The 27,903-nt window shown below is 40.3% G+C and overlaps 1 protein-coding gene across 2 annotated transcripts in view; it reads left to right on the forward strand.

Annotated features, from left to right (window-relative positions):
- PRKAR2B (protein kinase cAMP-dependent type II regulatory subunit beta) overlaps window positions 1-27,903 on the forward strand; it is a 111,720-nt gene that overhangs the window by 71,303 nt on the left and 12,514 nt on the right. For both annotated transcript variants that reach the window (XM_069587910.1, XM_069587911.1), the window contains exons 4-6: window positions 7,138-7,221; window positions 23,444-23,550; window positions 26,731-26,884. In XM_069587910.1, the coding sequence (XP_069444011.1) occupies window positions 7,138-7,221; window positions 23,444-23,550; window positions 26,731-26,884 (345 nt within the window). The remainder of the gene's footprint in view (window positions 1-7,137; window positions 7,222-23,443; window positions 23,551-26,730; window positions 26,885-27,903) is intronic.

Here is a 27,903-nt window from a genome sequence, read left to right on the forward strand (position 1 = left end):
ATCTAAAGTGTCAGTACAGAAGTTATTATTTTTTAAAATCTGTGTATCTGATTGTTTGCTCAGAAACTGATTTGGAGGGCCTAAGGTTTTTATAAGAACTTGTCTGCTTTGAAACACTTTTTAAGCTGTGTCCTTTTGTTCCATTCTCCTATTACTTATTTAGTAGAAAGTAAACTAAATAGATTACTGAGCCTGGAAATGGAAAGTAATCATTTATTTATTTATTTTTGAGTACATTGCAAATGTTTCTTTTTTTTCACTTGGTGTTAAAAAATGAAAAGAAAATCTGTTTCTGTAGCTCTGAAAAATACTTCAATAAGATTGAGTTTTATAGAAAAGCAGAATACTTGAGTCCCTAAGACATTACATCATTAAGCTCCCTGAAATGTAAATAAAATCCAGTGATAGAAAGATCAGGAACCTTAAATGACACAGAAGATTTTGAAGGAAATCCCATTTCACAATTGTCCATGATGGGGACAGTACCAGACTTGCAGTATTCACTTCTGAGAACCAAAACTTACATATTTTTATGAAATCCATAAATTCCAGTCTGAAAATTATGTTGCCTTAGGGTCAGGGTATCATCACTATGTTTAATGTGCTATAACCACCATAATGTGGTCCAAGCAACCCTCCCCTATCCTATTTATGTATTTCAACGAAACAATAATAGGCTACTTTGAAGACAGCATTGTGTGTGTGTGCGTATGTGTGTATGTATATGTGCTCAGTCATGTCCGACTCTTTGCAACCCCATGGACTGTAGCCCTCCAGACTCCTCTTTCCATGCAATTTTCCAGGCAAGAATGCTGAAGTGGGTTGCCATTTCCTACTCCAATCATACTTTGTATTTGTGTATAAATGTATATGATAAAGCTTAGTAATTGAGATGTTTGATGAGCTGGTTTGACTTAGTAAAAATTTAAATTAAAAAGAACATTTAAAAATATAGTTTGAAAGCAATATATGGTATCTCATAGACTCGATGACTGTTAGCTACCATTTGGTCCATGCCATAGGTAAAGTGGTTTGACTGGATCACCCCAACTAATTGCTGACAGTCTTGTTGGGAGGACTATACCAGATAAGAATCATCTGGCTGGGGGAAAGAAACCCCTAATCACATTGAGATTAAAAAACAAAAACATTAGGGAACTATTGGACATGTGCTTGGAGATCTTACAGAATTCCTGAGAGAGTTAAAGAAGACCCCAGGCTGTGGCTAGCAGGCAGGAGCCAGCCCCCTCTGGGGCCCTTTCACAGCACTGGTGTAGCACTTAAGAGTATCAACACTGAAAGGGACTCAGCTGCCACTAGCTCTTACGTCTCTCAGTTCACAATCCTAGTTTCCTTGTGGAGAGTTTTCACAGACCTGACTTTGGGGTTGGGGGCCAGGCCAAGGAGTACAGACTTAACTGGCCTCACTTAAAATGAGGGTATCCTGCAATCCCACTCCTGGGCATATATCCAGAGAAAACTTTAATTCAAAAAGATGCATGTACCCTGGTGTTGATAGCAGCACCACTTATATAATAGCCAAGACTTGGAAACAACCTAAATGTCCCTCCACAGGTGAATGGATAAAGATGTGGCAGATACATACAATGGATACTACTCAGCCACAAAAAAGAATGGAGCAGTGCCATCTGTAGCAACACAGATAAACCTAGAAATTGCTATACTGAGTGAAGTAAGACAAAGACAGATACCATATGACATCACTTGTATATGAAATCTTAAAAAATTGTATAAGTCAATTTATTTACAAAACAGAAATAGACTCGTAGACATAGAAAACAAATTTATGGTTACCATAGCAGATAGTGGGAGTTGGAGGAGAGAGAAATTAGGTGTTTGGGATTAACATATACACACTACTGTATATATGTATTTATAAAATAGGTAAAGAACAATAACCGACATAGCATAGTGAACTGTATTCAGTATTTATAATAACCTATAATGGAAAATAATCTGAAAAACATATATATATATATATATATATATATATATAACAATTGCTTTACATCTGAAACTAACACAACTTTGTAAATTAACTATAATTTTTTTAAAGGTATATAAATAGATAGATAAGGGCAGTTCCTGGTGAAGGAGGCATCTTGTGGGTTGGACATTCAACCCAAGTTGTGCCTGTCACCCTTCGATGTTACTTTAGTAGATTTTTGGTAATTATTTCATGATTAATCATTATAATAAAGTGTCTTGGTGTTTTCATTAAGTTGACTGTTCTCTAAATATGTTGCTAAAAACTACAATTTTTTGTCTTACTAATAGATACTATAAGGCAATTTGTACCATAGCCTTTAGAAATGATTATTATAGATTTCAAAATTAATTGGCTTTAGAAAATGTCCATAAGGAAAACACACAGTGCATTTTGATAAATTAACTTTTCATTTGGACATTTTGCCTTATTTCAAAGACTGTTTATTTTATTGGGCTTCCCTGGTGGGTCAGTGGTAAAAAAAAAAAATCTGCCTGCCAGCCTGCCAAGCAGGAGACACAAGTTTGATCCCTGTGTCTGAGAGATCCCCTGAAGAAGGAAATGGCAACCCATTCCAGTATTCCTACCTAGAGAATCCCATGGATAGAGGAGCCTGGTGGGCTACAGTCTGTAAGGTCATGAAGAGCTGGATACAACTTAGTGACTAAGCAACAACAACAACCTGTAATCTCAGAGCTGTGTAAATAGATATTTATTTTTTTATCAAATAATATGTATTCAAAGAAAACTTAAGTGTTTAAGATTGACTTTGGAAAATAACAAATTAGATTTTACTTGGAATACCTTTAATAAATGAAAATGTAAGGGTTATGTACATCTAGCATGTAGAAACGGGCAGAGAAGAGCTAGTAAATTTAAGAGTAGAGTACTTCTTCATTTTGTACTCCATGAAATGTTTTGGGAGTGCTTTCTGCATATCTGGTCGAATGCTAAGTATACAGTGGTGAGCATGATGGACAAGTCCTTGCCATCTTGGAGCTCAGAGTCTAATAACAGAAGCTAACAGAAAGCTAGCAAATTAGCAGTCACAAAATATGAACTGTTGAAAGGACAGTGTGATAGGGTGTAGGAATTAAAACCAAACCCCCCAGATCAACTAGGTCCCTAATGAAACAGAATAGAGGGAGAAGGGCTCCTTGAAGTGAGACCAGAGGATGAACAGGGCGAGAATCTTGCCAAAAGTCTGGGAGTGCATTTCGGGTTGACCCACGCCCATCAGAGTGGGAAGAGTCGGAGGCTCTGAGTGAGGGCTGGTGTGGCTGGAGCTGAGTGGCTGAGGGGAAGATGCAGGAGGAGGTGGGAATGTGATGGCCTCTACCGAGGGTTTACTCTGGAGAATGGGGTGTTCTGATTTAAACTTTTAAAAGATTACTTTCAGCTCTGTGTGGAGAACATATTGGACAGACATGAAAACATCTTGTACAGACTTCCCTTGCTTAACAAAATAGACACACAGTGTTTTCTTTAAAGAAAAGGTGTCAGTCTTATTGTTTCTTCTATTTTTTTTTAATTGAAAGGCTACGGAGGTTTATAGCAGTAGTTGACACACTTTTCCTGTAAAGTTTCTTTTTTCCTGGGAATTCTATTTTCAAATAATTGATACTTCATGCTTTGGGGGCCTTTCAGTTTCTGTCACAACTCTTCAGCTCTGCTGTTTCAGCTTAAAAGCAGCTGTAGATAATACAGAAATAAACACGTGTGGCTGTGACCCATGAAACTTTACTTGTGGAGATTTGAATTTCTTATACTTTTCATATGTTAGGAAACATTCTTTTGATTATCCTCCCACAGTCATTAAGAAAATCGTTGTCAGTGTAGGGATCCTACAGAAAGAAATGTGGCCTTCAGGCAATGGTGTGCTGACCTTGGCTTATAGTAAGAACTCTGTGGCTAGCCTGCCTGGGGTGAATCCCAGCACTACAGCTTCTCAACTGTGTCACACTGAAGAAGTTGCCCGGGCAAGTTGATTTTCTTACGTCTTTCCTTTTGAGAGGCCATGCATTGTTTGTCTTTCTCTGTCTGACTTATTTCACTGAGCAGTCACCTGCTTCGTGGAGCCTGTTACTAGGATGTGTGTGGGCGCACGCTCAGTTGAATCCAGCGGAATGTGACCCTATGGACTATAGCCTGCCAAGCTCCTCTGTCCATGGAATTTTCCAGGCAAGAATACTGGAGTAGGTTGCCATTTCCTACTCCAGGGAATCTTTCTGACCCAGAGATTAAACCCATGTCTCTTGGGTCTCCTGCATTGGCAGGCAGATTCTTTACCACTGTGCCATCTACACTCCCTATTACTAGAATAAAGCTAATGTTTGTGAAGCCCTTAAAACAGTGCCTGGCACATGGTAAATGCCACATCAATATTTGTTTGAACAAAAAGATTTTTATCTTGAAATCAGAAATAAATAATAAAAACCAAAATCACCCCTAGTAGAAATCACGCTTGGGCACATAGAAGACCTTAATTGTCCAGAGGCAGATCTCGGATGTCAGATCCCACCAAAGCCAACAGAAGGAAATGAGTCTGTAGGAGGAGGAGAGCATCTGAACAGTTGGTACAGGGCAGGGAGGGCAGAGCTTCAAAGATTCACCTGATTTCTGACTGTTTGCTTTTCAGCATGCAGAGCAGGAATTTTAATGGCAGAGGTTGAGGGTGAGCGGCGAGTATGGTAGATAAAAGACCCTGACGAGTGATGGCAGGCAGAAGGAAGAGGGGAATAAAGAAAGCAGGGAGGAGAGCGGTACGCAGTAGCAGCAGTAGCAGGATGGAGAAACAAAATTTGGAACTGTGAATCCGTAAGAGAAGTAGCAGGAGAAAGAGAGAGAAGAAGAAGACAGGTTTTTGTGTGACGTGTTCATACAAAGTGAATGGGTTGGGGGAGAAAGACTTAAATTGATGAGGAAAAGTAAATCAGGTGCAATACGGTGTTGAAAATGATTGAAGAAGACAGTTTCAGTGATATACATTTTATTTAATGCTGCATGAAGCAGGCAGTCCCCATTCCCGAGGGTCCAGAGAACTGCACAGTGGGGTGGAGGGCAGGAAGCTTTTAGAGGATAAAGAATAAGGAACAAGGAAGAGAAAAACAGAAAGTGAATGAGGAACAAGGAAGTGAGCATGGAGCCCAGATTTGGCTTGGCCTTTGGGGACCGGCTGACTGGATACACTGTATTGCTGGCGAAGTGGAGCGTTTCTAGAGACATGGGAGTGATCTCAGCTTTGCTTTGCTGATGTGGCACCCTGGGCAGGGGTGGCTCCATCTTGGGCTCAGGAAATTATTTTCAACATCTGTGACATGGCATCCCCAACCTTTTCTTTCTGCGGAGAGAGCTTCTCAGTAGGCAAACATTTATGATCACTTCAGTTTGAAGTTCCAGATGGTTTTTGTGAAGTGAGAAATAACTTTTTGTTTTGTTTGCTTGTGTTAAAATCATCCTTATTTGACATAGGCAGATATGAATTTTGGTTGGCATGATTTAGTTCATATCCAAATTTTTAAAGTTTCTTAAACAGCAGTGAGTTCTTAGGCAGCAGGATCTGCTTTTTCTAGGTCCACACGCCATAACAGAATCTAGTTTGATGTGAATATTGGTTAGATAGGAAACACTAGTTTGCATATCCCTTACCCTTTTAGAGAAAAATCTGCAACAGCTGCCTTCTCTCACTGGCTAATAGTTGTGAAGAGTACACAGATGAATAGTACACATATACTGTACATTTCCTGAGTTCTTCTTGGCCCTCTGGCTTTTAGCCATCTGAGATGGGTTTGAAATGCTGGTTTTAATTTCCCATTGTAAGTTTTGATATAGTCATGGACACAAAGCTCAGCACTGGCCGACCCTGGTTGTTCTGATGGTGGGGCCCCTACTCATCATCACGTTCTCCGGTCACTGTGTGTGTGACATTAGAGTAGGAAAAGGTGATGTAAGGGTCTCCAGGAGACCCACGAGGTGTCTTCTGCTTTTAGGACCATCTCTTGCCTCGTTACCCCATTTTATAGTTATATGGTACCCATGTTCACAAAAGAACGGGCCTTTGGGTCCAAGTCAGTTGAGCCTTCCGGTGGTCAGAAGGGACTCTGAAGAGCTGGCCAGCTCACTTACCGAGGGCATTCTCTTGGCCTTCGCCCTCCAGGCTGAAAGTTTGAGCACCTCGGGCAGTGGTCTTTGAGCTCATTCTCAAATGAGCGCAGCAGGAGTGTTAGATTCCTTTTCCCTCAAATCCATAGTCTCCTGATGTGACAGTACATGATTGCTTGCTCCCTGTGCAAAATCACTCCCTGTGGGCTCGGTTAAATGTGTCATGCATAAAATGTATTTAATATCTAATATACAGGTAAGAATTTACTCACGTCTAGACATTTTATCAAGTTTTGAAGAAAGGGGCTACATTCTGAAAGAGTATTAAGTTTAGTGGTAAAAAGTATGAAACAGTATTAAAGAATATTAAGAGTATTAAACAGCATAAGGGCTTCCCAGGTGGGGCTCGAGGCAAAGAATCTGCCTGCCAGTGTGGGACACATGAGATAAGGGTTTGATCCCTGGGTCGGGAAGATCCCCTGGAGGAGGGCATGGCAATCCACTTCAGTATTCTTGCCTGGAGAATCCTGTGAACAGAGGAGCCTGGCAGACTATTAGTGGAAAATTTCCTGGTAGTATTAAATAGTAGAATAGGGACTAAAAGATTTTGATGGGCTTCCAGGTGAGGTCGCAAAGAGTCAGATACACCTGAGGGGACTTAGCATGCAAACAGAATAAAGACAGTCTGTAGATTTTCAACATAACTGTTACAACACTTAGTCCTTTTTATGTTCCCGCTGGACCTTCAGAGTCTTTAGTGATTAGCCCATCCAGACCTTTACAGAATGAACTTGCTAACCTGGGGGAAACACTTCTTTGGGAAACATTCAAGTGCTGTATTGATTAATGCCCACCACCTCCCTGAGACAAGTTGTATTACTTTCCCCTATTAGCAGGCTGGTAGTTAATGTCTAGTCACCTAAAGTGAACCTCAACTGTAACCATTCTTCCTTCTAATGTCCTGCTAGGAAATTTTATCCATTATGAGTAAGGAGACTAGTCTAATTGTGGATTTGGTGTTCTTATAGATTATACATCCCAAAACTGACGATCAGAGAAATCGATTGCAAGAGGCTTGCAAAGACATCCTGCTATTCAAGAACCTGGATCCGGTAAGATAAATCTCAGTAATAGAGATGATTTTTTTCAGTGTCCATATGAAGAACTGTGAAGGGTCTTGGATTTCACCCTCTTTACAAGCTGACATCACCCAGGGCAATGCAAAGGCCCCACCACAGATGCCTGTGTGTGCATTGGGTTGTGTTCTGGTTGCTGAGGGCTGACTGCTGTCAGAGCAAGTATGAGTGCCTGCTGTGTGTCGGGGGAAGGCGTTAGGTCATTCATCAAAGGTTACTGCAGACACAGCTCTGAGAAGTGGCCCAGATGAAGAGAGGCTAAGACTGCATTCTTCGTCCACTCAGTAGGGGTATGCAAGGTCCATGGGGGAGTGCCTCTCTCACCAGCCAGTATTATATTTTAATGTATGACTTTTATATTATACATATTTTAAAAGTAAACTTCTACTTGACTTTAAAGGTAGAAGGATTTTTTTTTTTTTTCTTCATAAAAGTTTTGAAATCTCTCATCTTTGGTTTGGGATGTATTTCTAGAATCCCCTCTCTCAGAAGGAGTGATCATGCTGTTCAGACTTTGCCCTGCACCCTGACGTCAGTGCCCTGCACCCTGACCTCAGTGCCCTGCTCCCTGACCTCAGTGCCCTGCTCCCCTCTTTGCAGATTATGCTCAATCATTGCTGTTTGGTCATTTGGGGAAGAACCCTTGCTACCAAGTTCTCATGTGAAACCTGAATCAACTTGTATAACTTATTTCAGTTCTTTTTTTGGTCAGACTGAACATCTTAATAGTTTTCAGATTGATGCCAGAGAAGAAAACATTACATCAAAACCTGCTCTTACAAGATGAAGTCTTTTTTAGAAGGCCATTTTTATAAAGAATACTTTATAATACATTTCATGTTGCATTATACCAAGTCTTCTATGCTGGGTCATATTATACCCTGAAATTACTTTTTAAAGCTCCTTGTCTGATACCAGTTATGTTTATGTTATATCCTCCAGGATCACAGATTACATTTTGTAACTTTGGAGATTTTATTTTAGGACCATATAGTACAAGTTTTGCCCACTTTGATCCAGGTCCTCCAGAATTATCACCTAAACTAAAGCTGTAAAGAATGGGGTTGCTGGTAACTAATGATGGAAGAAGAAATGGAATTAAGATAGAAAGTGTAGGAATTTAGTTTATGAGTGAAAAACATTTCCTGGTAGTATTAAATAGTAGAATAAGCAACTAAAAGATTTTGATGGGCTTCCAGATAATCTTAGATTTCTTTTATCTAGAATGATAATGATTCTGTGAAACAAAGGACATGGAAACTATGATCTCTAGTGATCTTTCACCAAAATGAATTCAAATAATTGTTAGTGAAAAGATACAACATTGTCAGTGTGTGTGTCTAAGATGGTAATTTTGGTATTGGAATTAAATTAATTTAGTATTTAATTCTTTTGCTTCAGATAGACCTAGAAGACAGCTATGAAATTAACCCTTAGTTTTATCCTTAGGGGTAGGCTTCAGCAAGGAGATTCTATTTTCAGGCCAGTACTTTGCATGGGAAAATTGCAGGGTCACCAAAAACAGTTTCTCAAGCTTTAATATGCCTATACATCATCGGAGGGTCTTGTTTAAAATGCAGATTCTGATGAGTAGATCAGTGGTGGGGCCTGAGTTTGTATTTCTCACAGGCTCCCAGGTGATAGCAGTGCTCTCCTCTCACAGCCACACTTTGAGTAGGAAGGACTAGAACCCCATGTGAAGACCCTCCAGGGCAGTGTTTTGGTACTACCATATGTTATTTTGTTTGTTTACTTTCCTATTCATTTCAGCCAGTATTTTAATGCTTCAGCAGTGATAACAGGCATCAGTGAAATAGCTGCCAGTTATAGTTTCCTTGGATGCTGCCTGTTCTGTTCCATCCTCTAAAGTAAATTGATTTTTCTTACCATTGTAACTTTAATTCTTTCAAAGCATTGTGAAAAGTTTGATTGCATTTTAAATAATAAAACTTTACCTATGTATTCTGACAGGGAGCATCTTTACTTAAATACAGTGGTTATTTTTATAAACATAGGATTTTTTTTAGACTTTTTAAAGATTTTACTGCTCTGTTGAAGGTCATATATATATATATATATATATATTTAAAGGTCACAGTTTGTAAGGACAAAAAAGAAAAAGTCAGTTCATGAAATTACCAAGTTCATAAATTACCATTGTTGAATATTTTATTGGGAAGAAGTAAACGTATTTATATAGTTGTTTCCAAAAGATCTTTTTTTTAATTTGATCTCATACCATCTTGATTTATTTCTCTACTATCTTAAATCCTTCTAAGAACAATACAGAATATAACTAAGTAAAAATTAATTTTTCTCAGAAAATAACCACTTGAAATAAGAAATTTATCCCCAAATATAGCAGGTTGAAGATTTTAAGTTCATATTTTAAGCAAATTTCTAGTTTTTTATCATATATATATTTTTGCCATAACCCAAATGCATGTAAATTGAATTACATACTTCATTTATATAATCTGCATATCATATAGCAGCTCCTTTCAGGTCAATTCCTTGACCACCCACCGTGTTCCAGGGCCTGTATAAAGCGTAGGATGCCACAAAAATACTCAGACATAGTTCTTGTGCTGTTGGAACTTATACTTGGTGAGGGATTCAAATACATATAAAAATCCATTTGGTGAAATGTGATAAATGCTGTAATATGGTCAGGGCTAGGGAAGGATGAGGGCTTCTCAGCCCCACCTGAGGATCCAGGAAGCCAGAGAGACACTTGAACTGAGCCTCAGGAAATGAGTCAGGAATTGCCAGTTGAAAGAAAAAACTGGAGAGTGTCCACACTGGAGTCTGAAGTGGAAGACATCCATTGGTGGGGGCTGAGATGTACATGCTGTGTCAGGAAGGACCCGTGCGGCGTGCCACACAGGAGCAGTGGACACGCGCTCTACGTAGGCAGTAGCGTTTTAAGCAGAGACAGTAACAGTCAGGGGTGGCTAAGGTCACTGTGGTGACAGTGTAGGGGTGGAATTAAAGGTGAGAGAGGGACAGGTCAGGAACAAAAGGACGGAGCTCAGTGAGGAAACAGCGATCCATGCCTTGTTAAGGGGGAAAGAAACAGACTCAGCTGAGGAAGGGGAGAGAGTAATGATTTCATAAAGTACTCAGGACGAGCAGAAGTTGGTCCTTGGTGATCACATGAATTGAGGCCTAACAGAAAGAGTCTTGGATGAGCCCCAGTGTCTGGTGCCTTTCCCTGAAAAGGGAGAACTTGGGAGGAGGAAGGGGAAGCCGAGATTACGGATTGGCAAGAAGCACGGTCGTGGCTTTGTATCCACTGTCTCATTTGACTTCCTTAAAGGCGTTGTTTAGCTTGAAAATCTAGCACCTCCTAAACCTCAGAACATTTTTTCCTAGAGTTCTGTATATTCATACATTGAGCCCAGCATTTATAATTATTAATCTCTTTGAAGATATTCTTTTCATGAATATTTTAATGCTCAACTCAGTAGGCCATGTTTCTTCTGAAATACTTCTAATTTGAGGCAAACTGAAATAATTGTCCTATGCTATATGATAGGCTCTTTCATTAATGGAGAGTAAATTGTTATTTTTTAAGGGAGTCAAGGCCCTTTTACTGAGCTCAGTCTCGAATTTGCATTCTGTAGGCGAATAAGATGTGGTTTTCCTACAGGAGCTGTCAGTCCCTGAGATAAGCCTCTGCATATTAAATATTTCCTACATTCTTTGCACTCTGTGCATAATTATGGGGAAATTAACATTCTGATTGACTAGAACAGATACCTGTCACACAGAGAAGTTCTAAAAGAAATAATTGTTCTGTATTTTAGCAGGGATTACTTTTTCATATATCCGTGTATGAATTCTTAAGCTTTATAATATTTTAAAATGCAGCTAATTCCAAGATAACAAAAAGTTATTATATAGCACTATATTTCATCCTTTTTTACATTTAACATCCAGGACTAGAGCTAATCAATGAAGCTGATATTCCCCCTCCACCTGCTCTAAACAAGTTGAAATATAAATAGTAAGCAAAAATAAAATATTTGTAAACCATTTAATCAAACTTTGTAATTTTGATAGGTGACCATATGTTGCCTGGATTGATGAACTCATTTGGTCCCCATGGGGCCAATTAGCATCACATCAAGAAAGCACTGTTTTACAGACCCATTGGCTTCATCTCCAGCCCTGGCTGTTCTTTCACAAGTAGGTGCCAGAGGTCACATAGGGACCCAGGAAGGGGATGAAAGCCACTGCCTGCAAACTGATCACCATCTTTCTTCCAAAAGTTTTTCTTAACTCACATAAAGATACAGTATTACATTCTGGGTTCAGATGGAGAATTTGGCAATTTAATTAATTAAATTTAAATCAGTATGCATAAATGGGCTTCCTTGGTGGCTCATTGGTAAAGAATCTGCCTGACAATGCAGGAGACTCAGGAGACGGGGTTCAATCCTTTGGCCGGAAGATCCCCTGGAGAAGGAAATGGGAACCCACTCCAGTATTCTTGCCTGGAAATCCCATGAACAGAGGAGCCTGGCAGGCTAAGTCCATGGGGTTGCAAAGAGTAGGACAGACTTAGCGACTAAACAACAGCAACAACATATGCATATGTAATTTACAAAAATTCAAAAGGAACAAAAAGTAGTCGGTGAAAGGGAATCTCCCTTCTATCCCTGTTTCCCAGCAATCCAGTTTCTCAGGAGTCAAGTTCTTTTACCACTAAGATGCATATATTTCCAGGGTTATGCTATGTATATACAGGTAATTCTTTTAAAAATTTTAGTGGCAGCAAACTCTACACAGTGTTCTGCCTGGTTCTTTTTTTTTTTTTTTTTAACTAAACAGTATATTTGTATTTACAGAGATTACATATTCTTTTTAAAAATTATTTATAAAAGTTTAAATTGGTAACATTTATGTGTATAAAGCTAAACCATGGACACACATTATGTTTCGCTATTGTCTAATGTTTTAACATTGTACATACAAGAGGGGCCCCATACAAAGTCAAAATAATGTTGAAAAATAACAAAGTTGGAAGACTCACACTTGCAAATTTCAAAACTTTTACTCTACCACCTGAATCTAACCCGATATTATGTATCAACTATACATTAATAAATAAATAAATTTTGAAAAGTACTACAAAGCTACAGTATTCAACACAATGTGTTACTGACATACAGTTAGGCATATCAGTCAGTTCAGTTCAGTCGCTCAGTCGTGTCCGACTCTATGCGACCCCATGAATCGCAGCACGCCAGGCCTCCCTGTCCATCACCAACTCCTGTAGTTCACTCAAGCTCATGTGAATCGAGTCGGTGATGCCATCCAGCCATCTCATCCTCTGTCGTCCCCTTCTCCTCCTGCCCCCAATCCCTCACAGCATCAGGGTCTTTTCCAATGAGTCAACTCTTCACATGAGGTGGCCAAAGTATTGGAGTTTCAGCCTCAGCATTATCCTTCCAATGAACACCCAGGACTGATCTCCTTTAGGATGGACTGGTTGGATCGCCTTGCAGTCCAAGGGACTCTCAAGAGTCTTCTCCAACACCACAGTTCAAAAGCATCAATTCTTCAGCACTCAGCTTTCTTCACAGTACAACTCTCACCTCCATACATGACCACAGGAAAAACCATAGCCTTGACTAGACAGACCTTTGTTGGCAAAGTAATATCTCTGCTTTTGAATATGCTGTCTAGGTTGGTCATAACGTTCCTTCCATGGAGTAAATGTCTTTTAATTTCATGGCTGTAATCACCATCCGCAGTGATTTTGGAGCCCCCAAAAATAAAGTCAGCCACTGTTTCCACTGTTTCCCCATCTATTTCCCATGAAGTGATGGGACCAGATGCCATGATCTTAGTTTTCTGTATGTTGAGCTTTAAGCTAACTTTTTCACTCTCCTCTTTCACTTTCATCAAGAGGCTTGTTAGTTCCTCTTCACTTTCTACCATAAGGGTGGTGTCATCTGCATATCTGAGGTTACTGGTATTTCTCCTGGCAATCTTGATTCCAGCTTGTGCTTCCTCCAGCCCAGAGTTTCTCATGATGTACTCTGCATAGAAGTTAAATAAGCAGGGTGACAATATACAGCCTTGATGTACTCCTTTTCCTGTTTAGAACCAGTCTGTTGTTCCATGTCCAGTTCTAACTGTTGCTTCCTGACCTGCATATAGGTTTCTCAAGAGGCAGGTCAGGTGGTCTGGTATTCCCATCTCTTGAAGAATTTTACACAGTCTGTTGTGATCTACACAGTCAAAGGCTTTGGCATAGTCAATAAAGCAGAAATAGATGTTTTTCTGGAACTCTTGCTTTTTCCAGCAGATGTTGGCAATTTGATCTCCGGTTCCTGTGTCTTTTCTAAAACCAGCTTAAACATCTGGAAGTTCACGGTTCACGTATTGCTGAAGCCTGGCTTGGAGAATTTTGAGCATTACTTTACTAGAGTGTGAGATGAGTGCAATTGTGCGGTAGTCTGAGCATTGTTTGGCATTGCCTTTCTTTGGGATTGGAATGAAAACTGACCTTTTCCAGTCCTGTGGCCACTGCTGAGTTTTCCAAATTTGCTGGCATATTGAGTGCAGCACTTTCACAGCATCATCTTTCAGGATTTGAAATAGCTCAACTGGAATTCCATCACCTCCACTAGCTTAGTTTGTAGTGATGCTTTCTAAGGCCCACTTGACTTCACATTCCAGGATGTCTGACTCTAGATGAGTGATCACACCATTGTGATTATCTGGGTCATGAAGATCTTTTTTGTACAGTTCTTCTGTGTATTCTTGCCACCTCTTCTTAATATCTTCTGCTCCTGTTAGGTCCATACCATTTCTGTCCTTTATCAAGCCCATCTTTGCGTGAAATGTTCCCTTGGTATCTCTAATTTTCTTGAAGAGATCTCTCGTCTTTTCCATTCTGTTGTTTTCCTCTATTTCTTTGCATTGATCGTTGAAGAAGGCTTTCTTATCTCTTCTTGCTATTCTCTGGAACTCTGCATTCACATGCTTATATCTTTCCTTTTCTCCTTTGCTTTTTGCTTCTCTCTTTTCACAGTTATTTGTAAGGCCTCCCCAGAGAGCCATTTTGCTTTTTTGCATTTCTGTTCCATGGGGATGGTCTTGATGCCTGTCTCCTGTACAACGTCACAAACCCCCATCCATAGTTCATCAGGCACTCTGTCTATCAGATCTAGTCACTTAAATCTATTTCTCACTTCCACTGTATAATCATAAGGGATTTGATTTAGGTCATACCTGAATGGTCTAGTGGATTTCCCTACTTTCTTCAATTTAAGTCTGGATTTGGCAATAAGGGGTTCATTATCTGAGCCACAGTCAGCTCCTGGTTTTGGGCATCAGAGGGCACACACTGAAACCATAATCACAGAAAACTAGCCAATCTGATCACATGGACCACAGCCTTGTCTAACTCAATGAAACTAAGCCATGCTGTGTGAGGCAACCCAAGACGGGCGGGTCATGGTGGAGAAGTCTGACAGAATGTGGTCCACTGGAGAAGGGAATGGCAGACCACTTCAGTATTGTTGCCTTGAGAAGCCCATGAACAGTATGAAAAGGGAAAATGATAGGATACCGAAAGAGGAACTCCCCAGGTCGGTAGGTGCCCAGTATGCTACAGGAGATCAGTGGAGAAATAACTCCAGAAAGAATGAAGGGATGGAGCCAAAGCAAAAACTATACCCAGCTGTGGATGTGACTGGTGATAGAAGCATGGTCTCATGCTGTAAAGAGCAATATTGCATAGGAACCTGGAATGTTAGGTCCATGAATCAAGGCAAGTTGGAAGTCGTCAAACAGGAGATGGCAAGAGTGAACATCAACATTCTAGGAATCAGTGAACTAAAATGGACTGGAATGGGTGAATTTAACTCAGATGACCATTATATCTACTACTGTGGGCAGGAATCCCTTAGAAGAAATGGAGTAGCCATCATGGTCAACAAAAGAGTCCGAAATGTAGTACTTGGATGCAATCTCAAAAACTTCAGAATGATCTCTGTTCATTTCCAAAGCAAACCATTCAACATCACAGTGATCCAAGCCTATGCCCCAACCAGTAATGCTGAAGAAGCTGAAGTTGAATGGTTCTATGAAGACCTACGAGACCTTCTAGAACTAACACCCAAAGAAAGATGTCCTTTTCATTATAGGGGACTGGAATGCAAAAGTAGGAAGTCAAGAAACACCTGGAGTAACGGGCAAATTTTGCCTTGGAATATGGAATGAAGCAGGGCAAAGGCTAATAGAGTTTTGCCAAGAGAACGCACTGGTCATAGCAAACACCCTCTTCCAACAACACAAGAGAAGACTCTACACATGGACATCACCCGATGGTTAGCACCGAAATCAGATAGGCATATAGAACAATAGAATAGAATTGATAGTCTAGAAACAAACCCATACATCAGTAGTCATTTGATTTCAACAAAAACGCCAAGATCACTCATTGGGAAAGAATAGTCTTTTCAATAAATGGTGAAAGGACAACTGGATTTCCACATGCAAAAGAACAAGGTAGGACTCCTACTTCACTTCTACTTCATGTAGAAGAATTAACTCAAAATGGACCAAAGATCTATATATAAGCTCTGAAATTGTAAAACTCTTAGAAGAAAACACAAGGGTAAGCCTTCATGACCTTCAAGTTAGCAGTATTTTTGGACAGACACTGAAGTCAAGAGTAAGAAAAGAAAAAGATAAATTGGACTTCAGAAAGGTAGCAAATTTTGTACATCAAAAGACATCATGCACTAAAGTAAAGACACAATGTATAGAATGGAGTATTTGCAAATCAAGTGTACACATACACACCACAAATACATATATATGTATTTCTATCATATATAAATGATAAGGCCTCATATCTAGAATATAGAAAGAACTAGTAACTCAGCAACAAAAAGACAACCTAACTTAAAAATGTGTGGAGTTCTTAAATAGACTTTTCTCCAAAGATAACATACAAATGACCAATAAGCACATGAAAAGATTGTTAAAATGGTTAGTCACGAGTGAAAATACAGGTCAGAACCCCAGTGAAATACCACTTCACCCCCACTAGGATGGTATCACTTTTTAAAAAAGGAAAATAACAGGTGTTGGTGACGATGTGGAGAAATCAGAACCTAGCACATTGCTGGTGGTAAAGTAAAATAGTTCAGGCACTGTGGAAAATAGGTTGATAGCTTTTCAGAGTTAAACACAGAATTACCATATGACTCAGCAGTTTCACTCCTAGGTTTAAATCCAGAAGAACTGAAAAAGGTGTTCCAACAAATAGTTGTATATGATTGTTCATAGTCGCACTGTTCACAATTGTCAAAAGGTGGAAGCAACCCGAGTGCCCATTGAAGATGAATGGAAAAGTAATTTGTGGTGTGTTTGTGTGCATGTATATACATAGAGCAAAGTTTACATATAATATATATACATACATGTAGTTTTACCACACTCCACTTTCTATACAAAGTGGAATATTATTCATCCATGAAAAGGAATGAAGCTTCCCTGGTGGCTCAGTGGTAAAGAACCATCTGCCAACAAGAAGATGAGGGTTCGATCCCTGGTCAAGAAGATCCCCTGGAGAAGGAAACGGCAACCCACTCCTGTATTCTTGCCTGGGAAATCCCATGGACAGAGGAGCCTGGTAGGGCTACCAATCCATGGGGTTGTAAAGAGTCAGATACAACTTAGTGATTAAACAAGAATATATGCTACAACATAGCTGAACTTCAAAAACCTTATAATGACTAAGGTAAGCCAAGCACTAAAAGTCACATATTGTGTGAATCCAGTGTATGTCTGACTCTTTGTGACCCTGTGTACTGTAGGCCGCCAGGCTCCTCTGTCCAGGGAATTCTCCAGGCAAGAATACCGGAGTGGGTAGCCATTCCCTTCTCCAGGGGATCTTCCCAACCCAAGGATCAAACCTGGGTCTCCTGCATTTCAGGCAAATTCTTTGCTGTCTGAGCCACAAAGAAAGCCCCATCATATGAAATATCCAAAAGAGACAGAAAACAGGTTGGTAATTGCCAGGGCCTAGTAGGAGAGAAAAATGGGAACTGACTGCTTAATGGACACAGGGTTTCCTTTTGGGGTGATGAAAATGTTTGGGAACTAGATACAGATGGTGGTTGCACAACTTTATGGGTACTAACATGTTCACTTTAAAGAGGTAAATTTTATGTTATATGAAATTTCACTTTATAAAAAATTTTGTATTTATGTATATAGCCATCTGAACATGTTCATTTACTTTAGTTTTAATATTTAATGGTTAGAATACACTTCAAGGATGAGTTTGGAGTTAACATGTACACACTATTCTATATAACAGATAATCAGTCAGGATCTACTATATAGGACAGGGACCTATATTCAATATCTGGTAATAACCTATGAGGGAAAAAAATCTGAAATATATATGTATACCTGAATCACTTTGCTGTACACCTGAAACAAACACCACACTGTAAATCAGCTATGTTTCAATATTTAAAAAATGTTTAAAAAAAAAAGAGCTGTTTACAGAATTGATCCTTGAAGCGCCTCTACAAAGTCCTGGGTTCCAGTAAACAATTTGAAAAACGCTGAGCCCTTTTGACAGCATGTATAAGGTGGGGAGCCTGCCTTGACAGGAGCAGGGAACTCATGTCTTTGCTCCATCACCGCTAGACAGCTCTCCTCCTTAGGCAGGTCTTCACATCGTTCCCAAATCTCCAGAAATGTCTCCCCAGCCATACCAGTTCTGGTCCCTGCAATCATGCACATCATCAGTGTGACAGCAGACAGCAGGTGCGTTCACTGGAGCTCCTCCTAGCGCAGGGTTTCAGACTTCCGGTTCCCGTTCATTGAGTGTTCTCATGCTTGCCAGCAGCTCCAGTAAGAGACAGGGATCTTAAAAGCCTCATGTTCTTTTCTTACTAGCTGCATTGCTTTCTGAGGTATGGATGTACAAAACTTACTTACACAGAGCCTTGCTGATAAACTTGTTTTTTCAATTCTTTGCTGTTACGATGCACATTTTGCAATGAAAAAATGCCTGTGCACATGTCATTTCAAAAATGTGCATAGAATAACATCCTAGACAAGGAATGATGAGGTGACAGGGAACACCTTCAAAATGTTATTGACTGTGGCCAGCACTCCCTTGGAGGCCTGTTCCATCAACCATCTTCAGGAGGACTCCTCCTGCCCGCACCATATCCAACAGTCGAATAAAAAGAGTATCTCCTTTCCATTTTAATTTGCATTCCTCTGAGTGAAGATGAACGGTTCTATGAAGACCTACAAGACCTTCTAGAACTAACACCCAAAAAAGATGTCCTTTTCATTATAGGGGACTGGAATGCAAAAGTAGGAAGTCAAGAAACACCTAAAGGAACAGGCAAATTAGGCCTTGAAATACGGAGTGAAGCAGGGCAAAGGCTAATAGAGTTTTGCCAAGAGAACGTACTGGTCATAGCAAACACCCTCTTCCAACAACACAAGAGAAGACTCTACACATGGACATCACTAGATGGTCAACGCCGAAATCAGACTGATTATATTCTTTGCAGCCAAAGATGGAGAAGTGCCATACACTCAGCAAAAACAAGACTGGGAGCTGACTGTGGCTCAGATCATGAACTCCTTATTGCCAAATTCAGACTTAAATTGAAGAAAGGAGGGAAAACCACTAGACCATTCAGGTATGACCTAAATCAAATCCCTTATGATTATACAGTGGAAGTGAGAAATAGATTTAAGGGACTAGATCTGATAGAGTGCCTGATGAACTATGGACGGAGGTTCCTGACATTGTACAGGAGACAGGCATCAAGACCATCCCCATGGAACAGAAATGCAAAAAAGCAAAATGGCTCTCTGGGGAGGCCTTACAAGTAGCTGTGAAAAGAGAGAAGTGAAAAGCAAAGGAGAAAAGGAAAGATATAAGCATCTGGATGCAGAGTTCCAAAGAATAGCAAGGAGAGATAAGAAAGCCTTCTTCAACGATCAATGCAAAGAAATAGAGGAAAACGACAGAATGGGAAAGACTGGACATCTCTTCAAGAAAATTAGAGATACCAAGGGAATATTTCATGCAAAGATGGGCTTGATAAAGGACAGAAATGGTATGGACCTAACAGGAGCAGAAGATATTAAGAAGAGGTGGCAAGAATACACAGAAGAACTGTACAAAAAAGATCTTCATGACCCAGATAATCACAATGGTGTGATCACTCATCTAGAGTCAGACATCCTGGAATGTGAAGTCAAGTGGGCCTTAGAAAGCATCACTACAAACTAAGCTAGTGGAGGTGATGGAATTCCAGTTGAGCTATTTCAAATCCTGAAAGATGATGCTGTGAAAGTGCTGCACTCAATATGCCAGCAAATTTGGAAAACTCAGCAGTGGCCACAGGACTGGAAAAGGTCAGTTTTCATTCCAATCCCAAAGAAAGGCAATGCCAAAGAATGCTCAGACTGCTGCACAATTGCACTCATCTCACACTCTAGTAAAGTAATGCTCAAAATTCTCCAAGCCAGGCTTCAGCAATATGTGAACCGTGAACTTCAGATGTTCAAGCTGGTTTTAGAAAAGACAGAGGAACCAGAGATCAAATTGCCAACATCCGCTGGATCATGGAAAAAGCAAGAGAGTTCCAGAAAAACATCTATTTCTGCTTTATTGACTATGCCAAAGCCTTTGACTGTGTGGATCACAATAAACTCTGGAAAATTCTGAAAGAGATGGGAATACCAGACCACCTGACCTGCCTCTTGAGAAACCTATATGCAGGTCAGGAAGCAACAGTTAGAACTGGACATGGAACAACAGACTGGTTCCAAATAGGCAAAGGAATACGTCAAGGCTATATGTTGTCACCCTGCTTATTTAACTTATATGCAGAACATCATGAGAAACGCTGGGCTGGAGGAAGCATAAGCTGTAATCAAGATTGCCAGGAGAAATATCAGTTACCTCAGATTTGCAGATGACACCACCCTTATGGCAGAAAGTGAAGAGAAACTAACAAGCCTCTTGATGAAAGTGAAAGAGGACAGTGAAAAAGTTGGCTTAAAGCTCAACATTCAGAAAACTAAGATCATGGCAAATGGTCCCATCCCTTCATGGGAAATAGATGGCGAAACAGTGGAAACAGTGTTAGACTTTATTTTTGGGGCTCCAGAATCACTGCAGATGGTGATTGCAGCCATGAAATTAAAAGACATTTACTCCATGGAAGGAACGTTATGACCAACCTAGACAGCATATTCAAAAGCAGAGACATTACTTTGCCAACAAAGGTCTGTCTAGTCAAGGCTATGGTTTTTCCAGTCGTCATGTATGGATGTGAAAGTTGGACTGTGAAGAAAGCTGAGCGCCGAAGAATTGATGCTTTTGAACTGTGGTGTTGGAGAAGACTCTTGAGAGTTCCTTGGACTGCAAGGAGATCCAACCAGTACATTCTAAAGGAGATCAGCCCTGGGTGTTCATTGGAAGGACTGATACTGAGGCTGAAACTCCAATACTTTGGCCACCTCATGCAAAGAGTTAACTCATTGGAAAAGACCCTGATGCTGGGAGGGATTGAGGGCAGGAGGAGAAGGGGAAAACAGAGGATGAGATGGCTGGATGGCATCACTGACTCGATGGATATGAGTTTGAATGAACTCTGGGAGTTGGTGGTGGACAGGGAGGACTTGTGTGCTGCAGTTCATGGGGTCGCAAAGAGTCAGACATGACTGAGCGACTGAACTGAACTGAACTGCGAGAAATTGAACATTTTTTTATATTTTTAAGGGTTCCTCCCTCTTTTACTGGAAGCCCTGCAGTCAGTTTTGTATCTTTGGTTTCCTGAAGCTACACTGTCACGTGAGTGTGGAGGTGCTGGCCTGTGAGTGAGCCCTTTCAGTCTGAAAACTTACATCCTTTGGTACTGGAAAATTCATTCCTTATTTTCCTAATTATTTTCTTACATTTGTTGCCTGTGATATCACTTTGTTCCTCTTATCTTTTCATTTGTCGACTTACTTTGAAGTTTTTTATTTTACCTTCTTAGTTCTTTATTTACTTACAGAAGATTCTGTAGTGGTGGGTACATTTTTACCTTTGTGGGTACCTTTGTTTAAACCACTGAGTGTATAGCACCAAGAGTGAACCCAGATGTCAGCTGTGGACTCTGAGTGATATTGATGTCATTGTACGTTTATCACTTGTAATAAGCGTACCCTCTTCTGGGTCATGGTAATAGAGGAGAGGCATGGAGAGGCAGTGGGTTTAGGACAGTTCTTTATGCTTTTTTGCTCCATTTTGCTGTGAACCTAAAACTGATCTAAAAATTAAAATAGTTGAAAGGAAAAAAAATTTGGTAATGATGTTTTCAGTTTTGAGCTTATCTATTTTTCTCTTGTACTTTTTCTAATCCTGTTTTTTTCATCTCATGATCATGACATCATCTTGAACATCTCTGGGTATATAGAGTAAAACTTTCTGAAAGCTTATCAACTATTCTTGAGTTTTCTAGCTCATTGGTGTTTTACTGCTGTTTATCTTAGTCTTGTAGGCTCCCAGAGGGGCTATGCAAAGCTGATGAGGACCCCTGAGTAAGTGGGGCGGGCCTGACCATCAGTGTCGTGCTGGTTGGGTGGCAAGGAGCCAGCTGTTCACGTGGAGGAACCCCTCATCCAAGCAGCTGAAGGTCCTCGTTCCAGGGCACCAGTCTTCACCGTAACTCTTCTAGTTCTGTCTTATTTACTTAGTTTCTCCTAAGAAGCTGACTCTGATCTTGTCTGGGAAGAGTTGGGATTAACACTTGGTTGCTAGTGTTCTGTGTTCAGGATGCAGGCATGTGGAGGAGAGTATCAGCTGATCGTAGAGGACTTCCAGTCAGTCCCTCTGTTTTCAGCAGTGCCTCAGTCCCATTCTGACCAGGCCAGGTGTCTCCCAGTCTGGAGCTTCTGGTGCTCTGACAGGTGGCCAGCCTCTCCACGCTGCAGGCCCCCTGCCCATCTCTGAGCGGCACCCTCTCTCTGCCCTCATGTAACTTCTCTTTGCTCTAGAAATCTCTCCTCCACTTTTCCTCTTCCTGTTCTCATCTGAGTGGAGTGGTACCTTCATGGTCCCTGTGAAATATTAATGGGGTCTCAAGAAGAAGAGAGTCACATGTAGTCTGTTTGTGCTTTTGATCCAGAATATTTTGTTTCTTCAACCTGTGTTTTCCACTTGGATCTCCCCTGCCCTCTATCTTCAGATCCTTAATTTGCTTATAGTAATAATTGGTTTTGGCCTGGGCGGTTGGAGTTGCTGCCTTTTTATATCCAGAGAGAGTGACGTAAACCCTTCCTACAGCTTCTGAGTTTCCTGTTACTATCACCACACTGTTCCTCCATACCCATTTGTTCTAACTTCAAAGACCTGTGAATTGTCCCAGGACTTGTTCTGAAGAAGGATTTCTTTGGCCTTCTAGTTTATTCTCACTATCCAGGGTTAATTCTTAACCCTTGTCATGCACACTTTAGAAGAACAAAGTTTCAAGATAGTTGTTGACTGATAGGTTTGATGTCTCTGGATTCAGTTTTAATACATCTGTCCTAGGGAGGTACATGGTTGCTTCCTGAAGAGAACCTTAGTGATAAAGGACATGGATGGAATGTTTGCTACAATCATTTTTGGTTTTACTTTTAGTTTTCTTTTCTTTTTTTTTTTTGGTTCTGTATTGTTTTCAGTGCTAAACCAAGAAGGATTGGCATCATGGTTTAAATTGGCTAAATATTTATAAATTTCAGTGATGATTAAAATAGGAAAGGTTTTTTAAAGTTTAGATATCTTTAAAAGGCATTTGCAGTAGTTCTTTATTAACCTGATAATTTTAGTTGCTAAGGTTATATTTCACAAGGTATATGATGATTCGATGGTTAGTTTCCTTTTGTATTAAAGTGGTGATAGTTGCAAAGATTCTGAAATAGACCAGTTATAATTACTTTTATTCAGGTAGTGAGTATGAGAATAAATATATAATCATCTGGTTTGTATGTGATGAGAAGGGGACTGTTCTGTATGTTTTTTTACAAGACTCAATGGCAGTCATGATATTTCCATTTCTTTGAGCTTGTTCACAAAAATATAGAGCTAATTGTGGTTCTTTAAGAAAACATGGTCTACATAAACAAGATTATGTCTTTTATTTTTGAAAAATAGGAGCAGATGTCTCAAGTATTAGATGCCATGTTTGAAAAATTGGTTAAAGAAGGGGAACATGTAATTGATCAAGGTGATGATGGAGACAACTTTTATGTAATCGATAGGTAAGTTTTGTGTAACTTTGCTCCTGAAATGTAATGAACCTTTTGTGAAAATCTTAATGTGTTATAAAGACTGACGGATTAACATACAATAATTGCTATTGCCTGTCTGCCCTTATTCCTGTGTAACTGGGCCTATAAACCTGCTTTGAACTTGTGTAATGAAACAGTGCTAGATCAAGGAAAGAGGTATAATGTATGGATGACTGTTGACTTTCGGTGAATCAATAAATCTCAGTCATTTACTGGGAGCCTCCTCATCTGTTAAGTTTACTTGAGGGCCAGTTACACCTGTCACAGAATTGGATACTCTTGTCAACATGAAAACAGCAGTGTGATACAGCATCTGGGATATTGAATCCATATAACTCAATCTGTTATTATATTTTCTAAAAAGTTTCCTTTATTATTGTTTAATGAAGTGAAGCATACTCATAGTTTAAAAAATTCAAATTCAGAGGGACCTAAGGTGAAAAGTTAGTCTCTCTTCCTACTGCTTTAGCATCATCTCATCAGCAGAGTGAGTAATTTGTGTGTCCTTCCAGAAATTGTTTATGCATTATTCTATTCGCCTGTTAAAAACTCTGCAGACAAATTATTTAAGGGAGAAGGTTTGTATTTATATTGAAAATACAATTTCAGAAAACTGAAGTTGTGTTTCACTTCATCAAAGAGTAGTATGTTTTAAGCAAAACTTGGGTAACAACCCTAAAATGTTAAAGGAGTCCAGCCTGAGCTGAGCCTTCATTTCTCCACTTCTTTTAAGCAGTGAGGAAGCGTTTATGAGATGTTTGGAATCCTTAGCCTCTCCTGTTTGTGTAGAACATGGATCATCTCCCAGTCTTGACTTGCTGGGTTACACTGGCTTCTCTGGGCCCAGCTGTGTTCTACTCAGAGGCCTCACAGGAAGCCCCTCAGCTGTCTGTGTCGGCTCTGCTCCCCGCTCTGGGCTGTGGGAGGTACCTTTCATGCATCAGCACCGCGTGCTCTGTGAATCCTTCAGCCCTTCATCCCTTAGACCTTGGTGACCTGTAGGGGCTGCACTAGCCAGGGCTGGAGGGGGACTCTGTGATTTTAGAATGGTCTCACGTGTAAATTGAAGTCACGATTCTGGTACCATTAGCAGCTTTCATCAACGAAACACCTCAGAAATTCACTGTTTATTGTATTGAATAGTAGGAGTATATGAGAACCTCAAATACCGTACAGGAATCACTTTGGTTTAGTTGGTATTTTGACTGTAAAACCTCCTTACATTAGTGCATAGTGCCTTCCCTTAGTTCCTCATCACCCTTTTGACAGATGAAAATTCTCAGGCACACAAAAGTGATGCGAGTCTGGAAGGTCACGCAAGTGAGTGCGGGCCGACCCAGCACCCAGGTCTCTTGGCCACCATGTGTGTCTTTCTGTGACTCTGCACTGCCCGGGGCCTCATGTTCTCAGGGGGAGAAATCTGCAGGAAAAGCGGCATGTAGTGTTTTAGCTGACTTTTAGACTGCTGTGATTTTAACAGGACTGGTAGCTCACTGCACTTCTCATCAGCACATTTGTTGTATATTTTATCCTACTCAAAGTAGAAAAATGTAGAAAACGGTTTTAGTGCAAATGTATAAATAGAAAAATTAATCTGTACTTGAAAAATAACTGTCCGTGAGACAAATTCTAGAAGGAATCCCTGAAATAGCGATTCTAGTCATGAATTATATTAGAAACCGGTAATTCTTAATTCATGAATATTTTTTGTCCAGTACCTCATGTGTTTGCTTTTGTTGTATCTTTACCATCTGTAATCCTTTCCTGATCTTAACAGCACTCCCTGTTTTGTCTTTGCCAGACTTTAGCCAATAGAATAAGGCCAAAGAATTTTCTCCTGTCTGACCTCACAGGTGTTTCAGCAAGCCGTGAAGCCGTGTTCCCTGAACAGATACAGTACATGAAAAGACAGTCTTCCACAGAGAGAATGAAGTTAATGGAAATAAAGGATCAGGAGTGCAGTGACATGCAAACAGCATTTTATTTGCTAGAAAAAGGAACCCAATTAAAAGATAAGCACAAAAAATCTAGAAGACCGGGATCGGATATTTAGTCTGAATTTCTACCACCTTTAGATGGGCGGTTGGTCTAACATATAGGGCCAGGAGATATAAAGTGCCAGAGAATACATTTTGCAGGCTTTGCAGGCCATAAGGTCTGTGTTGCAACTACCCACATCTGCTCTCGTGGCACAGGTCAGCTGCAGAGTGCAGAAACAGCCAGCGTGTTTGTCTTTCCAGTGAAGCTTGATATACAGCAGCAGGCAACCAGTCTTGGGCCCCAGCTTGCCGGCCCCCACCCTTTAGATCATAAAGGACCCTGTAGGTACTGTACAGTAATGGCTGACCAGATTGTTAGAGCTATATTCTTTTTTAAGATTATTTTCTTCTGATCTCAGAAGTAATGCATGTTCGTTATGGAAACAAAAGCTTTTCAGTTACATAGTGAACGTCACTAGCCTCCATGATGCTTAAACTCAGAGCTCATTGAGGTCAGCAGATTCACATGCATGCCTTCAGATGGTTTTCTTTGCCTGTTCTCTTTGGCTGCAGTCAGTTATATTTTCATCCCTTATTTTTCTGTCTTACATGTGTGTTGTTTACCCTCATTTGCCCCAGCAGGCCCATGTACAGACTTTACCCTAGTCCCATTGCTGGCCTCTTCCTCCTGCTGGTCCGGAATAGGCGGTGTCTTTGTCATGTATTGATGCCCTTTTATTACTGTTTGTCATCAGAGAGGAAAGGAAAGTAAGAGCCCATCCCCAGCTGTCACCCTTGGGGATGTGCCCTCAGTCTCAGGGACGGCTCCTGTTACTTCCAGCACCTTTGGAAGGCTTCCAGTGCATCCATCCAGCTTCCGCTGCTCCCAGGTGTAAAGACCTCTACAAGGATGTAGCAGCTGGGAGCAGTGGCTTTTTTGGAGAAAACTGAATGGCTGGACCAGGGCAAAAGGGAACTTTCCACTGTTCATCCTTCTAGACATTTAAAATTTTAATCAAGTCAATGTGTTATGATGTCTGAGCAAGAAGACCAAGCAATAAGTAATTCTTAAAAAAAAAAAAATGAGATTTTATTGCCAAAGGCTCATGTTTTGTTGTGATGAGACTTGATTTGAATTACTTTTACGTCTTCTTTTTCATGCATCCACCAGAGGAACATTTGATATTTATGTGAAATGCGATGGTGTTGGACGGTGTGTTGGCAACTATGACAATCGTGGGAGTTTTGGCGAACTGGCCTTAATGTACAACACACCCAGAGCAGCTACAATCACTGCTACCTCTCCTGGTGCTCTGTGGGGTTTGGTGAGTGAAGTATTTATTTGACCTGAATGTCATTTGTAAAAAATCATTATGCCAGCAGCCAGGTAGCTGCAGTATTTTAGTTTTAATAGGTAGATGGTTTGGGGATCACCATCGGTCATCAGAGAATTTATTAAGCAACTAACAGGTGCTCCTAAATGCTCCTCTTTTACCATTCTTAAAAACCAGCCAGTCACACAAATAAACAGAGGCTTCAGTGCTGTTTTTTCTGGTAGGTTTCTGTGGTAGGTATAATATCTGTGGTTCGAAGCAGGGTCCCCTGCCTTGTAGCATCTCTATCAACTGGGAACTTGCTGGAAATGCCCGTTGAGGCCCCACTTACTGATTCAGGCCTGCTGACTCAGACACTGGCTATGGGACTCCACAATCTGTATTGGAGCAAGCCCATTGCATGAGTCTCATGCCTGCTTGAGATAACCACTGTAAACTGAGACTCTGTGTGTAGTATAAACTGATTGGTAACAACCCTGCATTGGCAAGCAACTGTGTAGAGAAAAAATACTCAGTGTCTGTGTTTCTCACGTGGATGCACGTCAGAGTTACTTAGAGGTGTTAAAAAAGAAATTCTCTTACCTAGGCTCCATTACAGACAAACTTATTCAACTCTCAGGGTTGGAACTCTCAGACCTGGGCTTTTAAAGTAAACTTCTTGAGGGAGGCTCACAAGGGAGGGAATATATGTATAGTTATAGCTGATTCATGTTGTTGTACAACAGAAACTAACACAACATTATAAAGCAATTATACTCCAGTTTTTAAAAAATCCATCCAAAAAGAAAAATAAATTTCTTGATGCCTTTTCTATAAGGCTTAAAATTTGGTTTAAAGACTTGAGTGAGGGAAAGGAGGGACATTCTTTTCATAAATGATCTTGGGAGACCAAGTAGCAGATCCGAGTAAAGCTGATTCTGGACCCTGGTTAAGCTGGTGCTTAGGGATCACCTGGAAATCTAGTTAAAAAGCAGAATCTGACTTACGGGGTCTGGCATGAGGTCTGTGAT

The sequence above is a fragment of the Ovis canadensis genome, chromosome 4 (assembly GCF_042477335.2).
Source record: "Ovis canadensis isolate MfBH-ARS-UI-01 breed Bighorn chromosome 4, ARS-UI_OviCan_v2, whole genome shotgun sequence".
Taxonomy (NCBI): Eukaryota; Metazoa; Chordata; class Mammalia; order Artiodactyla; family Bovidae; genus Ovis; species Ovis canadensis.